The 18,189-nt window shown below is 45.1% G+C and overlaps 1 protein-coding gene across 1 annotated transcript; it reads right to left on the bottom strand.

Annotated features, from left to right (window-relative positions):
• Positions 1–3,299: 3,299 nt before the first annotated feature.
• On the bottom strand, positions 3,300–15,982 carry LOC139660024 (neurexophilin-1-like). Its single transcript, XM_071538060.1, has 2 exons — positions 15,929–15,982; positions 3,300–4,073 (listed from the first exon to the last, which is right to left on the bottom strand). The coding sequence occupies exons 1-2, from the start codon at positions 15,980–15,982 to the stop codon at positions 3,300–3,302; spliced, it is 828 nt and encodes a 275-aa protein (XP_071394161.1).
• Positions 15,983–18,189: the final 2,207 nt, after the last annotated feature.

Here is an 18,189-nt window from a genome sequence, read left to right as displayed (position 1 = left end):
GGTAAGGAGCGGAGTGAGGGGCCTCGTCCCAGCAGCTCTCCTAACAGGTAGTGTGTCCTTGTGTTTTCTACATCAGTGCAGTGCTGTGGGCTTCTGTTGCCCAGCTTTGATTCCAAAGATGTCCTACTGGAGGGGGAGAGGAGTATTGAGGTTACTGGGGCGTATCTGTGTCGGGCACTCCGTTGGCATGCTCTTGAGGAGATTTCATGTCCTCACGATCCAGGGGCTTATGTAAGATGCTTTGAACAGGCAAGAGGAAATACCTAAACCAGCATGTCTTAAGACTGCGTGCGTGCGCGCGCATTTGTTTGATGGGATATAGATATAGAGAGAAATAGATAGATAGAGAGGGGGAGAGGGAGTTCTCACTGCCGATGTTCAGTTGGCTCTATGTTAAGCTCAGAGAGATTAGCCAGCTCAGCCCAGCGCTGTGCTCAGGAGGGTGGGTGGGGTGGGAGTGGTGGTGGGGGGGAGTGGGGAGGAACTACCCACAGTGGGGTTCAACGCCAGGGCAAGGGAGGTAGCCAAGACCGGGGAGGGCATGGAGACTGAGACTAGTCAGCCAGCTCACACAGAGGGAAAGGACACAGCGCAAAGACAGCGGGGCATATGGCTGAGTAACACGGGATGTCTGGAGGGTAACAGGGCCAAGACAGTTGGGATGACTAGCATGAGGAGATGGATGAGTAGAGCAAGAGGCAGTGGCAGTGGTCGCACACACACTGGTTGGTGTTACATGTATGCATGTATCTGGTCCAGCACTACTGGAAAAGGGCCTTCACACATTTGTCAAGCACTGCTTGAACCATTTTAGTTTGAGTCGCTGCCTAACCTACATTTATATTGCATGTTCCATTGGGATACTGTATCTGTGTCTTCAAATAATTATTACATGAAACTCTTATGATTTCAGGGCCTTGTGATGTTGCAGAAATCAGACTGATTACTTCTACCCAAATTGTTCCTACATGGCTTCTCATAGTTGGCACTGTGATTGATAGCAGCCTCTTCAGGAAAAGTCCCTGTGCGAGGATTGATTGTGAGACACTTAGAGATGAGCCAGGCAGATCTGTTTCGCAAACATTGTGTTGTCAACAAGGGAGGGATGCGGCCAAGCCGTTGCATATACCGAATGAAATATTTGCTCTGATAAAACAATCACAAGCGAGGGAAGACAGCGGTTTTATTTGGCCAGATAAACAGCCTTTGTAATGGCTGTGGGTGGCGTAACTGTCTGTCCCCTGCCGGCCTGCTTCAGCTCTGCTGCCATTCGCTCCAGGCCGGAGCTCTATTTGGCCGTGGATGGAGAGGAGCTACCCCTCTTCTTTAAGAGTAAATTAAAAACTCAGAGCTTTGATGTGCAGATTTACAGGTCTTTGTTACTATCTTTAGCCCTGTGACTGTTGTTTTCCCCCTCCTACTCTTGCTCACCACTCTCAGACACAGCAGCCAAAGCAACCCATTTTTTTCTGGCCTAATGCTACCCCCCGCAGGAGGAGCTCTTTATGTGACCATGTGCTGCTGGGACCCTCCTGGGACGTTACTGGACAGTTTAGACATGCACATACACATGCACAGATCTGGCCTGGGCTTTACCACTCATGTAACACTGTATTTGCATCAAACCAGTTATCTGATATAACTTTAATGACTCTTTACACCTGGCTTGTGACTGTTCATTGTTAATGAACCGTGGAGTCATTGTGTCCTTATAAGCAGAATGGCGGTAACCCTCTCAGCACACAAAATGTCAGGATACCTAATTCATAGCTCCATTCTGCGCTGCTCTCCGCTGATATTGTTTGTGAGAGCAACATGAGATGGGCCAGCCAGTGGCCATTTATCTTAATGAGAGCAGTTAACTCTGGGCTGAGCTTTGGCTGCCGGCTCCCTGCAAAAACACAACCATCCCCAAGAACGTGCTCTTATCCTCCTACCCACTGACTTGATTTTTAGGAATACATTTCGCCCTCTCGTTGAAACCTTAATTAGTTCTAAAGGAGATTAAATTATATGTAATTATTATGATAATATTTTCATTTATTCAAGATAACGGGCAGACTTTAGTGAACACAGTATTTGTCGGGAGAGAGCAATCTCCCCCACACAGTCAAAGTTATCAAGGCGTGAAATCAGGAATCCTGACGGCAACAAAATGTAATCTTTTTCATACAGAGGGGACAATAGAAGGAGCTGCACACTCTACGTCTCCTTCTCTCCCCTCCACTTTAATTAAAAGAGCTCACTGAATCTCTCCCTCTCTCACTCCCCCGTCTCTCTCTCTCTCTCAAGTGCGGAGGGCCAATTCTATCTCTATGCAGAATCTAGTTATTTCCCTTGCACTGAACTTGTCTTAAGCCCTAGCCCCAAATCTTTGTCGAGCAATTGCTTTTTCTTGCAAATTCTATTTTATTTTTCTGTCCGTCTGTCCCTCTCTCCCTCTTTCATTGAAATGGAGGTGACATAACTCAAGGATATATTGAGATTAGATTTGGTAGACCTAAAGAGTAAACATTGCACATTAACACAGCCTGGGTGGGAAGCTTACATATATGAGAATGCGGACAGGGACTGAGTAACTGAGTAGTGACTGAGGAGGAGACTTGTAACATTGTTGTAGGATGGCCTTCAGTGCACATAAAAAATAAGATGCCCTTTAGAAAGACCTTGAGTGTAACCTGAATGATCCTGTGGTTACACTTTACATTCAGTTGCTCTTTGTGAGAGAAATAATGCTGTGTGATTTCTCTGGTCGGTATTGAATCGCCGGTGTTTCTGTCACTACACTGTAAGACGCTAAACACCGCGCGATGCTTGCGATAAACTCTGAATGTGTATACAATTCTCCAATGAATTGTATATAGCAGTGTGTAAATGCATGTTTTCACTAAAGATACTGCCTTGTGCCTTTGCAGAAGAGCAATATCGTAAAGGGTGATCAAAAGGACAGACGGATAACATTCAGAAATGACGTAATGATACAGAGAGAAGTAGCTGGTGAAGAAGGTGGTATTTGGAAATCGGGTTGAGGTAACAATGTGCGTGTTGCCGGTATGTGATCTTCACTACCAGTCCAGTTAATGAATGCTGCAGTCAAGCATTCCAAATGCCTCATTATCTGCATACTGTACTTTTTGTTTTGCATATATGTTTTTACATGTTACAATAGTCAGGCTACAGAGAGGGCTTTTCAAGGTTTCTCGCTGCCACAGCGGCAGTAAGGATGATTCACAGCCCAGGTTTCCTCCTCAACCCCCTCTCCTCTCCCCTCCCTCCTCTCCTCCCCTCCTACGTATCCTCTAGCCCGAGGGCAGGTAGGGCATCTCGTTGTGGTAGTTGTAGTCCGGGCAAACCTTCTGGACCAGGCGGTAGTCCGTACTGTAGAAGGAAATGTAGATGCAGATGACTTTGAAAGGCTTGGAGCAAATCCAGGACACGTGGCTCTGAGTCTGCTCCTGGAAGCAGGTCTTGGAGGGGTCGTAGTTGCACAGCGAGGTGCGCTTGCTGCGGTCCACCTTCTCATAGTCCACGCGGCAGTTGAAGATCTTGGAGTCCTTGGGGTAGACCACGCTCTGGCGCTCCAGGTCAAACTCCACCGCCTTGACCGGCGGCACCAGGCTGACGGAGATGTTGCCCTGGCCCGTGGAGTTGTGGCGGAAGTAGACGCTGAACGTGCCGTTACCGTGGTCCACGATCTTGCCGGTGATCAGCAGGTTGAGCCGCACCGTCTTGATGTTGGAGTAGAAGTCTCCCCAGCCGAACATCTTCTTGAACTTGCCGGTCTTAACGATGGGCCGGCGTTTGACTCTGGAGCTGGAGGTGTCAGGCTTGAGCAGGTCGCTGCCCAGCATCTCCCAGAACTCCTGTTTGGAAAACTCCTGCTTGGAGAAAGGGACCGGGGAGCGGTAGGGCAGCTCCAGAGAGGTGGAGTTAGCAGCTCTGCTCTTACTGTGAAGCATCCAGCGGCTCAGCGGGGAGAGGGGAGCCTGCCCGCTCAGGAGACCCACCGTCTTGGACGAGTCGTCTGAAGAGCTCTTGGGGCTCGAGGAGTCGTCTTCTTGACCCAGGGCCAACTAGAAAAAGGAGGTGGAAGCAGGAGGGGGAGAGGAAAGAGAAGCGAGGAAAGAAGAAAGGGGGCAGTGAGAAAATAGAGAAAGAAAGTAGGCAGTTATTAGCAAGGGAGAAAGAAACGTGGACAGAAAACAAATTATAGGTTTAATCGATACTTAATTTACCGTTCATACCTCTAGTGGTAGTAACCGTGACATTCTATCAATGTTATATATATAAATAAATGGTTGAAATTTTGCAGGTATTGCTATTATTACGTTCTTCTGTTTACCCCGGCTGAGGGAGAAAATACTCCTTTATGTCTAGTTTTCACAGAGCCTATGTAATTCCCCAAGCTCAGTAGTAATGGGCTCATATGCCTCCTTCCAGCTACTTGAGAGGCCTGAGGGATCAAAGAACAGATTTAAACTGAAAATCCACACCAAAACTGAATTCACATAAACTACGTTATTCCCATGGTCTTGGGCAGTTCAATCGATATTTCTGAGTGTGAACAATTTTCTTCAAAAGATAGAATTCTGAAAAACAATACTCTGCCATTAAGACGCACTTTCTGAAGTTATTTCACTGGAGGTTGGAGGTCGATTAATGTTCTCATGAAGTAGGCTATTTGTTTGTGGTTTTGCGTCAAAATTAACTTGATTCATGGCAGCAGTTGCAGAATACTTATCTCTACATTGCCAAAAGTTCATCGGAGGTCCTGTCTCAACGTCTCCAAATTCAGCCTCCTACTTATTTTCAGTGGAACTGGTTCAGAAAAGGTTGCTTGAAGACGTCACAGGTTACAGCGTTATTGGAAAAAATATATCTTGAATAAACTAATGACTAAAAATGTTCAGTAAAGTAGACTAAGCTGTGAATCTCGTTTTAAGGTGGTCTTTTTTTTTTTTTTTGCTTTTTAAGCCCTGCGGTGTGAGTCTGAATAGAGGGGAACTATTATACTATTATTGCCTCGAAAGATTTGGTTGGAGGATGAAAGGTGGATGAGGAGGAGTGTGTGCGCGTGCGTGTGTGTGTGTGAGGGGTGGGGGTGGGGGTGGGGGGGGTGCCGAAGAATAAAGCGTAATGCCCAATTAAGACTTCCAATGTTTTAATTAAAGAAAAAAAATCTGTATCGGCACACACACAAAGCTGTCAGATGTTAACATCAACTGAGGGGAGGGGGAGAGGAGGGAGGGAGAGCGATAAGATAGTGTGGCTGTGCTCAGCTCAGCAGTGGCTTTGTGGCGGGAGTGTGTGAATGTGAGAGCAAAGTAATGGGTAATTATTCGATGGTAATGATCTATTAACAGGTAGTCTCCGCCGGTCGAGCCGTGGGAAGCGTTATTCTGCCCTTTTGATCTGGCGTTGGAGGGGACGCTTGTGTTCTCTCTACTGCGAAAAACTATAAGTGATGCAAATGTGAGCGAGCGATGAAGTGAGTGGCAGAGTGAATTTGTATATGTGTGTGTGTGTTTGTGTGTGTGTGTGCTGTGCCCCGAGAGCGCGGGGGTTTTACAATGATACATAATGCATGTATCTCTGTCTGTGCTCTGATCCATCCACTGTCTTGACTGCCTGGGCTTCCTTATACAGGCTTAGTCAGGATTATTAAGTCTTACTCATTTTTACTCCATTTTATGCAGGTTTTTCAAGTTCACTCAGATTTGTTCACTTGCACCACAGTCAGTCAGCGCTATTGATTTTCTGTCTCTCTAAAAACATGTATTTCCTTTCATAACAACGTGTATCGCATTGCAACTTGCCTTGCGAGGATTCCCGCTGTTGTGTTTGTGGTCTGGTATTGGACTCAGATGAGAGGACTCCCCCTCCCTCAATCTGGCCTTATTCCCGGGGGGGTGTTATGGCCCAGACGCCCTCTCCTCTGGTTACCTGTCTGCTACACTGCCGCTCAGATCCTTCAGCTTCACCACAGGGACCGACGCTCAGACAAAAACCATCAACCGCCCTGACAAGGACTCCTTCCTCTTGAATCAGATAGTTGTGATAGCGTCTCTGAGAATCCCTAACTCATTAATAATGAATAAAAAAAAATTGGGAGAGCTGAAGACGTATTGATTTTAATCTCTTCAGATGCGTCTTTTTTTTTTTCCTGATGGGGGAGTTGGGGCCAGGCGGCATGACTTAGATGACAAATACTCCATTCCCCATGGTTCCTATTGAAGGACCAGATTGTGTTTGATTTCTCTCCCTCAATGAGCCAGTGGCTGCTGGGCACAGAGGGTAGCACTCTGCCTGCCTCCCCAGATAGCACTTAGGAGTCCCTGCTGTGGCCTACAAAAAGGCCCTTTAGGGTTCTTGGAAATGTGTCACTCTTGATTTCTATGAAACTGCCCCTCACATTTAAGATCCTAGTAATTTCGCCAGCACAATCACTTGTCTAGAGTGACTCTCAGATGGCGCCAACACTCATAGCATCTGAGAAAAAAACATATTGCAGTATGCTTTGTTGTAGTCACATATTCAGTAAGGCATCCCTCTCTCTACCGCTGTCTTCATTAGCGAGCCTGAAAGGCCAGGCTAGAGGAAGAGAGATGAAGTGAGCATTGTGCCATTGTTGAACAGAAGATTTAAGCGTCTGGCACTGCTGGAGGTGTCAGATTCAGTGTGCAGCATCATTGTCAAAGACAAATGTTAGAATGAGCTTAATATGGCTGTGAAAAAACCCCCACTGTAGCCGGGACTGTAATGACTGCCGCAGTACCACAGTAACAGAAGACATACTGTGTGGTTGTTTTTTTCCTTAAATACTTTAATTGGTAGTGTTTTATTTTTTTTGCAGGTGAAGTTTATAATGAGTAGGTAGCCTGTAGAATGTATTTTTGTGTGTATGAATTATTTGGTTGTGTTCAAACAGTCGGTGGTCCTGTGAACGATGCTCTTGCGAACTCCGGGGTCAGTGAGGTCAGCTATTATATGGCTGCTCATAACTCAACATGTCCCGCATCATTAAAGAAATATTACCACAAGCAGCACATATTACACTACTTTGTGACTCCGTGTTGGAAAACTGCATACTGTTGCAGCTCTCTCTCTCCAGCTACTTTGGGGGTAAAAAAGCTTAGAGCACATTTAACTGGGAGAGTATATGAGGTGTAAGATTTAACTATCAGACGGTGCCAACCTTGACTTGTGCAATGTAAGCAAGTTGAAGTAGTGCAGAATAACCTCAGTGTTCACTGTTGTATTTTTAAATATTTAACTTTAGTGGAATATTTTCACTTTTTAGCATGCATAACCCCACATTATTTTATCAACAGTCAAGCACTAATATTGTCTGCCTTGGGTATTCATAAGGATCTCACTCACTTGCTTTCATATTTAAAACATAGTCCAAAAAGTCATCATTCTGACGTGAAATATGTTCAACTCATAACTTTGAAAAAGTGTTTTCGCCTGTTGCTTTGCATCAATAACAAGAGTTGGAGCCTTCAGTGCAATGGTGGATAATTTCCAGGCCAGCTACTGTAAAGTCAAAATATTGTTCATTAGGTCATCATATATGTTAAAACATGTAAATATTCTACCACCGTGAAGTATTGCTTTGAAAGTCTATATTCTGTAGGAAAACAATAAGTTACTTTCAGAGTAAGTTTGTTTTGTATCATGAAGCAAAATGTATCCCAGTACTGTAGGCAAAGTGTGGGCGATGGGCAATGAGGTCTTAGTGTGGGGGTGGAGGTTCAGGGTGATTTTGTCGTTTGTCATGTGTGCTAAGTGAGTCAGTGAAATGGCTGGAGAGGATGGGAGGTGGCTGCAGGCTCTGTCGCTGTGGTAATTGTGAGTCATTCAGCCTTAGTGAGTACAGGCCCTAGGCCTCTCTCCCAGCAGGGGAGGTGGGGGGCGCACGCCTGCCAGTTCCACAGGCAATAATCAGCCTGTTACAGTGACAGGTACACCATTTTAACCCCCTTCCCCCGGTGCCGGCAGCACACTATTGCCATAATACAGCGCAGAGATCAGGGAGCAACTTAACTCAAACCTGTGCCGTAACTCTCTCAGAAGCATTAAGGCACTGGTGACAGGCCAGTGTGTCAACCACAGACGTCGGCTATTGTTCCAAAATTACACTTGCGCTAGAGTTTACACATTCAAATTTCACTTCTCGGCTTCCTGAAAATGCAGTTGGTACAATGTGGTTGATATACAGAACCTGCCTGTCGAACCACACAGCGGGGCTGAAAGCGTGCGTTTGTCCTGGGGAGCTGACAAGTTCAATAAGCACTCCATTTTCCTCTGGCTGTTGAATTGAAATCTTCATCTCTAATATGACATCAATTTTTAATTAACGGCCCAGGCAGCTCAGATTTCTTAAGTGTTCGTCAATGCCTTATGCTTTTTTTTTTTCTCTATCCTCTCCCCATCTCCAGATCTAATATGCTCACTGCAGGAGACTTCTCTGTTACATGATTAAAGTCTAAAAATGTCTGTGCCCTTATAACTAATTATTCTTCTGGCTAGTGTGAATCTGAGAAGAGGTGAGAGAGAGAAAGGTAATTTCACAAGAAACAAGCCATTTGACTCTTAATGAATAATTTACCTTGGCTTCTAGTGGGTCGCCAGAGCTTACATCTGCAGTGGGTGAACAAACTCAGCACACTGAACCTTTTTTTTTCTCTTTCCCTATCCTTTCTTTCTTCCACGTTTCCCCCCCCCCCCAACTCATTTTGGACAGGTTCAGTTGTGTGGTCCCAGTGGACCACGGTTCATTTTGTATGCTGAGGGAGAAGCATGGCTCCGAATTGGCTATCAGATTTTTACATTATAAGATATCGACAAGGTGGCGGAGTGGGGCGGCGGGGGACACTATGGGAGAGAGTTCCTCCTGGGAGCAGGGAGCAAAGCAGGAGCTGATGGGACGGAGCTGATTAAAGCGCTGCTCCAGTATTCACACCCGTCTGATAAAAGCTGAGAGGACTCTAGTATCGTCTCACAGATGTCCGGGTGTAAAACCCCCCACTTGAGTGCTGTCTTATCAAGGGCTGTCGTCAGATTATTACTGATCCTGTCTTTCCATTGAATTTTGAACACTTTCCCAAGAGCTTACAAACACAAATGGTGGCGTCTGTTGCCTAGAGGTTGCTGAAGCGAGCTTGTGGCTGGACAGTTGCCGCTTCTAATGCCCAGGCTGGTTTGGAAAATATGAAGAATGAGTACTGCTCTCCCCTTGCTACTGAGCAAGGCACTTAACCCCCAAAAGCCAAAATATCGGCCAAAAGACTGGTTTTTACGGGGCAGCTCCCATTTGGGAATGTGTGCAACTGTGTGAATGTGAAGCAGAACATCGCTGGAAAAGAGCATGCGTGCTGAAATTGACTTTCCACCTGGATAAGTAAACGTTTAAAAGAAATTGTACTCTGCTGTCCTCTATTCTACTGCAACACATACATTCCTTAGCAATTGTGAATTCAATTTCACTGTACTCTGCAAAAAAAAAAAAAAAACATTCCTATTATCCATGTACTGTACTTGAAATGTTCTTTTTCAAGCTCGGCGTAATTCCCCAGTCCCTGTGGCGGTACACTTCTCTAATTGGAAACACCCTTAAAGACCCTCAGAGAGGCCTGTCTGGACACATGCACAACCCCCGACCCTGAAAATCACTGTACCATCACTAGGCAGCGTCCTGGTGAACTCCACACTAGACGTTCGTTCAAGCAGAACAGGCTGTTTACAGATTGTGAGAGAATTGAGAATACAAATGGGCTTTTGCTCCCCTGTCTCATTGCGGCGAGGTAACCAGCGGCTCCAGTCACACCCGGATGAGGTCAGCATGAGCCTCAGCGCCCGCTGCACCAGGAAGGCTTTGGTTTCGCTCAGTGCTAACATATGGTGACAGCTCAGTATCCCCCCCTTCAAATAAACCAGTGTCCCTTGGTCCCGCATCGCCCTATCTAATATTGTTTCTTCCATACCTCAAATCTCATTCTGTGGTAATATTTTGACACGTTCCATAACGGCGTGGTAATCCTGCATTTTCCCAATGCAGTAAAACAACTTCTACGATTGTCAAATTAAATCGTCTGTTATGGATTTTCCTATTCTTAGTTATTCCTCCATGTGAAAGTCATGTGCATCTTTATCTCTATCCCCTGTGAGTTACACCCACTCGTTCTACCCCAGGCGATGAGACACTCTTCTTTAAGCTATATTCTGTAATCCACCCTTAGTTATCCAAACCGGCAGACAAACCTACATATATTCTTCCAGGGTCTGCTCAGTCTCCCCTGCAGTCTCCCAGAGAGCGATGCCACAATAAATTGCGCTGGTTTGTGCAGACAATGTATTCTGTCTCAGGACAGCTCTGCGCTTCACTATGAAAGGCTGACAGTGTGTCAGGGAGCATGCTCTCTCTCTCTCTCTCTCACTCTCTCTTTCTCTCTGTCTATCTGTCTCTCTCTCTCTCTGTGGTTATGGGGTTGCTGGAGGCTGGAGAGTGGTGGGGGCGGGTCGGGGGGGGGGGGGGGGGGGGGGGGTGCTGAGGCTCTGCTGGGTTCCTCAGTGGGTGGTCAGGGGAAAGGCGCACCTCTGGGGTCATTCATGCCGTGGCTGTGCATATCTCAAGCTGTTTTATACCCCAGGCAGGAAGCCGCGGAGCCTGTCCATTAGAACACCAGCAGCCCTTCCCCCTGCCCCCATGTGAGCCGCTGCTTATTCATATATATATTGTCTCACTGATGCTCATAGGCTCCGTTTTTTAAGTCTCCTGCTTGATGCTTTGACGAATTTAATGTCTAACGGTGGGTGTGTAACTTGTTCTTTTCCCTTAAATGGATAGCTAACAGGGGGAGTGCATACATTTGTGCTGCTGAGGAAGATGCCATGGACTCCCAATTCCCCCTCTCAAACTGCCCCCTCACGACCGGGCCCTACTGCTGTTCTCAGGACAGATGTGTCTGTAGCTGCCGGTGCCACCGTGGTTATGTAGCCGACCTTCTCTTGTGATAGAGATTTGACAATTATGAATGACTACTGTGCGCTGGGTGTCTGTGTGTGAGAGATCGACAGAGATGGGAGGTGGAGAGTAGGAGCTTTACAGTCTGACATGCAGATTGCAAGAATGATGGCCGAGAGGAAACGAGACAGAAAGAGACGTGTGTGAGAGAGATAGAGAGAAAGACAAGAAGCCAGAAAGATTAGTATTCAGGCTGCTGCCGCTGTCTCACATTTGTGTCTGCATGCAGTATATGCTGTATCAGACTGTTAGGTTTTTCGATTTGTGTTTGCTTTCACAGGATCAGGGTGGTGTTTCTGCTTAGCCGGGGATGTATCTGGGCGGACAAGGTCAGCGACCCTGATAGGAGGGCAGGTATCTAAGAAACATGAATCAAAGACTTTCTGACAAGACAAAACGGGGAGAGGAGTCTGATGTGGTTAGAATTAACCTTAGACAGCCTCCGCTTTATATAGTCTCTTCAGGTTTGTACAGTACGTGTTTGAGCAATGTGGTATTCATGCTGTCTTCTGGCCTGCCATGCAAACTATGCAGCAGTTTTGTCTTGGTTTACTGTTGTACTGCTATGTTGTGATTTAAGTGTCCTATTGCTATGTTGCTCCGTGTTCTGAAGCCCAATTATGCTGCTTTGTTTGTTGTAAAAAGGCCTTTTGGCTTTTGTCAAGCCTTTGATTGTCAAAAATAATTTGTTTTTAATTGACTTGCCTGGTTAAATTAAAGTAAAACGTGTTGGCGGACGACAAAGTCAAATGGAGGATGCTTGTGAAAGTTTGGAAATGGAGAGCATAAAGGAACTAGATCCTCATTTATCTACTTGCCATGCTACTTGCCATCCATGCTGATTTAATGTTTTCTTTATATTTTCAAATTACATTCAAGCGCAGTCGGAGACCTCAAAGTGGATACGGTACACAGGCCTTGGAATACCTATGAATATCCGCACAGAAATAAAATCTACACAGAACGACATTATGTGCACAGCTACAGACGGGAAACTCAGTTATCAAGTGTGATGACCAGTGTCTGTCTGTGCTGAAAGCAATCAGAGGGAATATAAAGCAGCCCTGTCTCTCATGGCCACAGAGAGGCTACCTGAGGCACATGACTTCCCTCCCAGAACATTCTCATCTTGTGTGAAAGCGAGCGGCTGTGAGCTCAACGTGAAAATGTCTGAGAGAGCCGCGCTTCTTCATCCCCAGCGATCTTTACTATGTGAAGGTTACAATGCAAATGCAAGACCCGAGCTCCATAGCAAATAAGCCCTCTGGTTAGTGTGTATGTGTGTGTGTGTGTGCAGACATTTATGTTTGCTTGTGTCTGAGTGTGCACAGATTTTTTTTTTTTAAATTTATAATAGCATTTTAAAATGTACCTTTTTAAAATTAACCCTTATTTAACCAGGCATGTTTACTGAGAGCAAATTCGTATTTCCAGGAAAGGCCTGAGTGGAGCGGCCTGGAACAGTTGAAGGGTGAGAGAGAGTCTGCAGGCCGCTGGAGCAGTTGCGAGTTAAATGCCTTGTTCATGGGCACTTCATTCTTCTCTTGGTAGTTATTGAGGTTGTTGAAGAGAAGAGCACTTCTCATTCACCGCTCACACCCCGCCTCCCCACCTCCAGATTTCACTAGCTGGTCTGGCGATTCAAATTGTCAGTCTTGCACTTCATGCCATTCAGCCACCGCTGCAGCATCATTTATACGTGGATTAAGTATATTTTCTTGGATGTTTTTGTGGGAGAGGGAGTAAGACTGTGAATCTGTGATCTGTGAGCGTTTAACTTATTCTATTCTTTTTTTTTAGCACTTTATCCAGTTCATTTCTACACACTGACCTCTTCTCGCTCACTATTTCTCCTCTCATTTCTTTTCTCTTTACACCACTTTGTAGTTTCCCTGCTTCACCTTTCTCCCCATGTGCCTACTTATCTCCTATAGGCAACTGTCTTTCCTTCCTTTCTTCAGCTCATAGCTTCATCTCAGTCACCTTGCGTACACTGGGTGTGTTTGGCGGTGAACTCTGTGAGTTAGAGAGGTCGTAACTTTCACACCTTGGCTCTGCTCGACTGACTACTGGCAGGTAATTAGGACTGATTCCAGGTAAACATCACAACATCATCATTGTAGATACTGCACTGATTATTTTCTTGATATAAGCACTTGACTCTATGAAACTACATGCTTAAGCCATTTACTTCATTAAAAACAAATCTAGTCAGCTTGCTGAGCATCAAAAATGAAAAATAACTATAGCCCCTGCCATAAATAAACACAATTTCTCTAGCAGTCAATTATGCAGCTGAATGGTTTATATTATTCATAACCTTGCATTCAAATACAGACAGTAATCAACATTTGAAACAAATCATCCATCATATAAACAACAACCGCAGTGGCACCTTGTGTTAATAGCAGTCTATATTAGTATCCATTTGAAAAATGTCCCTTGAGACCTTAACACACTCTGAGAATTGCAAAGCTATTACAATAGAAAATCATCCAAATCGAATGTTTAATGCATAGTAGGCTTATACGATTATTAATCACTGCTCTGTCGCATAATAAAAAGTTAGTTAATTTATTAATTGCTCCATAATTTATCAATGCCACGCGGCTAATGAATTACCCAAGATCTCCTGCTGAGGGATGTCATGTACGTTTTTTCATAGATACATGGTCTGGAGGAAAAAAAAAAAGCAAAAGCCCCAATTAATTTCATTATCATTAGCTGCAGACCTTCTGGGTTACAATAGGCTACAGCCCTGCAGCTCATAAAATGCTCCCAGAACCAAGAGAACACAGAAGAGTGAGCGTTAAGCCTATTATCTCACATTCTTGTATCCAGTTATACAACGGCTGGAATATCTGAGGCTCTCATCCCTCATATTTTAACTCAATGTGTGGTCTGTTCTCTCTCTCAGTCTGCACACTGATCTGTCTAAACAGTTCGGTCTGAGATAAATCTGTATGCGTTTAGTCAATTAAGACGAGGTCGCCTTGCCTGTAACACAACAAATCACCTGGAGAGCCATTATCTCAGTTTTGAAGCAGCAGAATATTTAGTCTTAATGTTTTTAGATGAAACCACAAGGTCACCTTTGAAGAGATGCCAAAAACAAACAGGCACATCAAATAGGCAATGCAACATCACTTGAATATTTCCATTGCACCTCTGTCCTCATGATTAAAAAAAGAAAAACGGAGCCGTTCATTTCCTGGGCTCTGTGATCAGCGAGCTGCTCGGCCCGAGGGTTTCCGGGTGGAAGGAAGGATGTTTTCAAGTTTTCTCATGTGAATCAAGAGCTGATTTCTCATTAAACATGGCTTTTTTTAATACATTTGCAAGGCATGCATAAAACAGGAATGGGGTGGTTCAAACTTGATTTTAGGGTCCTAAAATTTTGGAAGCATTTCATTAAACTATTATAAACAGTTGATGTCACACATTGGTGTTTTAGGGCAGCGGTTCCTAAAGTGGGGGGTAGAAGTTAGCCCAATGAGAGAACAGAATAAAAGAATGGCTATTCTGATCACAGGTCTTACTCTCCCCACTGTTACCTACAGTGTAAATTCTGTATTTAATCATATCTGACAGTAACAATCACCTCAGATGGGGCTCCAGCTGGGACTAAGAGCTTACAAACAGGGGTGCTTGGCTTGACACTTGTCTGTTTAGGGGTCACTGACATGAAAAAGTAGAGGAACCCCTGTCTTAGGCTATTAAGTTGACGGGGAGGACAGCCTAGACATCACCTTGCTAAAACTCCTGAGGAGCAACTGTGTGTGAAGCAAGTGAATTTGGTATTGAAAAAAAAATGTCTGTCTTGTACGAAGTACAAGTGCAAAATTAATTAGTGACCTCCATTGTACAGTTTAGGCCAGAGATACAGTGGAGGGTAAACTCGCCTTAAATTAGTTTATCTAGATTTGTATCTGTATCTACAGAATTTACCACCTTTTTAGGCTGACATAAGTCAAGCTGATGTAAGTTATATGAGGCTAGGAGTCTTTTAATAAAAACACACACATATGTCACACATATTTTATTAAATGCTGAAATGCTTTCTTAATGTTTGATTTATATTAGTGTGTGTTTTTGTCTTTATCCACCTTTTCTATTTACTCCTACATCACTGGCTCAGGCCAATAGGCTACGCCTGCCTGCTGCCTCATTCAATTTACTATAGATTTTGACGAGTTTTTTTTTTTCTTTAATAATAATTAAATTTTCCAACAATTTGGAAAGCAAGAGAAGCGTTGATTCGGCTTGTGTGGCTGTACGCTCCAAATACGCACAAGGCAGACTAGACTGACTGACTGTGGATACCGGAGTCACGGTGTACGGTGCGCTCCGTACGCTGCAAGCATGGGTGTCACAGGGTACGGGAAGGTGTGGGACACTAGCCATACCGCAAGCACAAGTGAGCCCAATTTAATCTTGTAGTTTGCAACATTATAACTGAGAGCAAGGAATAATAATAATAATAATAAAAACATCTAAGCCACATAAAAAACAAACACACACACCAGGAGCGTTAAGGACCAATGTTCCCTAAAGCTGCGTCTGTGCAAGACAGTCTAGTGACCTGCGTCTATTAGCCTAATCATCATATTGACCAAAAAAAATAATAATATATTTTCAGACATAAGACATCGCTTCACTTCGTCTCTAGAAATGCAGTGTATTTATATTAGCGAGTTTGGAAGTTTGTTGGTGGCAAAAGACATAGGGATGGTTGCGGTACCTAACAGGGTTTAGTGAACTGAACTGAATGGAGCAACCAGGCTCCAAGACGCAGCGACCAGCAGCATGCAGAAGGTGTTAAATGAACAGCACAAGCTTAACTGGGAGCAGGATGCATGATGACCCGACCCTGACTTTTCCCCACTCCCACTCTTTTCTTACCAAACACGCCGTTCCGTTGAGGAGGAGCAGGATGAAGCCGCGGTTGGGACGCATCGTTCCGGCGCGCGAGACACTCAGCTCCCCCTCCCCGGTATAAAATAAAGAAATTTAATAAATAAAAAATTAAAAACTCCCGAAGACGGGCTTTTCCTGCTTCAGGAGGACGCTCTTCCTCCGGTACCGGATCCCTCACGGCTGACGCACGGTCCCATGTCCAAGGCAGGCTGAGCTGCTGCTACCACACACCCAGGAACCGCTGGAAACCACTTGGAGCCCTCCTTTTCTTTTCTTTTTTTCTTACCAATCCCGGGTGTGAGTCAAATTAGTTGGGATATGAGAAATCCATGAATATGCGGCGTTGTCATCCATGCAAAATAATAAACCGGTGCATGAAATCCCAGTTCAGAGTGAAGTGGGGAGACTGGGAAGTGGGCAGATCATGTCTTGTCATCGGTGAGAGTGGAGATCCTGGAGGGATGAAGCAGCCTCCTGCAGGAACTGAGCGATGCCGAGACTGGCAAGAGCGCACACACGTTTAAACAGTTTCTACTCTCTCTCTCTCTCTCTCTCTCTTTCTCTCTCTCTCTCTCTCTCTCTCTCTCTCTCTCTCTCCACCTATTACCTCCCTCTTTCTCTCTCTTCCTCTATTCCTTCTCTAGTTCAACCTCTCTCTGTCTCTATCTCTCTCTCTTTCCCTTTTTGTCTCTCTCCCTCCCTCCATCTCCCTTTCTCTCTTCCAACCCCTTTTATCTCTCTCTCTCTCTCTCTCTCTCTCTCTCTCTCTTTCTCTCTCTCTCTCTCTCTCTCTCCGCCTCCCTGTCTCTCTTTCACTCACCCCTCTTCATTTTTCATTCAATTCAATTCAATTCAGTTCAATTCAATTCACTTCATTCCAATTCAATCTGCTTTTTCTTGCCAAAGCATTTAAATACAAATGAATCAAATAATTTAAAAAATAAATAACTAGCACATAACAAAAATCATCTGTTCTGCTTGCATGAGTCTCTCTCTCTCTCCTTACCAATATTTCTCACACGAGTTTGTTCAACCCACAACGGACTGCCCAGCTAATTGACTGACAACTTTGTGGGCATTTCTCAGCACCAAGCATGTCATTAGATATAATCATCACTGTGGGTGGGTGGAAATCATTGATTGGGAGTCTGTTTTTCCAGCATCAGTGTTTGTCACAACAAAAACAGCGTGCGTGTGCTATGGAAAACCAAGGATACCTCTTTCATTGCTGCATGGTTATGTTGCATATTTCCTTTATATTTCGTTTTAGGTGGAGTTTTGGTTTTAGGTTTTGTCGCAAAGGTAAATAAATCGATCCCCCCCCCCTCCCTCCCCCCTCCCTGGCTGTCACATCATGCCTGCTGTAATCAGATTGTTTGGCCCAGCCTTGTCCTCCCCATAGGCCATTCAGTGATCCAGAGCCCTGCTGCGGAGTATTGACATACACGGTGAGCACCGATGAGCAACTGAACGTCACCTCAGTGGAGTGTGATTAATAAAGGCTTTCCCAATAACACACAGTTCATTAAGAGCAGGTTAATGGACTGAAATGCGAGATATCTCTACCCCCGAGTCCCTTGGCGCCCCGTACGGCTCCATTTCTGCTTAATTAGACACGTAGATGAGCTTCAGTTGGTCTGCCCGTCTCCCCCCGTGTCTGTCCACCTGCCTGTCTTTTTCTGCGGCTATCATCTATATGACAGACAGTGCAGAAGAAGATCCGGTCGGTCTCTCCTATCCTGCAGGTCAGCCCCCCTTTTCTATCAGCATTGTTTGCTTTGGATCGAGTCTTTTGATCTCATGGGTTTTTCCTGCACCCTGCTAATAATGCATGTGGTGTTATCTGCTTGTGCTGGTGTAAAAGGGTTAATTGATCTCAGTTCAGGGGTTAATTGGCTCGACAAGCCTGGTACTGAGGGACTTGACCTTTAAGGTGGAAGGTCAGGGGTGAGAGGTCACCGGAGGAGACGAGGCCACGCCAATCCAATATGACTGAAACATCAAAGACTTTGGAGTGGAGGAGAGTCCTCAAGATGACTGCTCTCTCCCACCCGTCCGACTGTGTGTGCAGACACGGATTCACTCCTCATTGCAATGCAGGAGACACTGATGAAGGATGGGAATGAGCTCATCGACTCAGGAGGTTCCTTGATCTCTCTTTTTTTTATTAGATTATTTCAGACTCTAAACGTGTCTCTGTATAATTCTAGCCAGCCTCTTCAGTTGCCCAGGGTACCAGGCAGATC

Source organism: Centroberyx affinis, unplaced genomic scaffold, assembly GCF_046629955.1.
Source record: "Centroberyx affinis isolate AG114_WGS23_722 - 3 ecotype Tasmania unplaced genomic scaffold, CSIRO-AGI_Caff_v1 ptg003194l_1, whole genome shotgun sequence".
Lineage (NCBI taxonomy): Eukaryota > Metazoa > Chordata > Actinopteri > Beryciformes > Berycidae > Centroberyx > Centroberyx affinis.
This window is presented reverse-complemented; position numbering and strand designations above follow the sequence as displayed.

Coding starts and splice junctions, on each gene's coding strand:
- LOC139660024 (XM_071538060.1), bottom strand. CDS start 15,982: ATGCGTCCCAACCGCGGCTTCATCCTGCTCCTCCTCAACGGAACGGCG. Junction 4,074..15,928: donor TCAACGGAACGGCGTGTTTG/GTAAGAAAAGAG, acceptor TCCTTTTTCTAG/TTGGCCCTGGGTCAAGAAGA.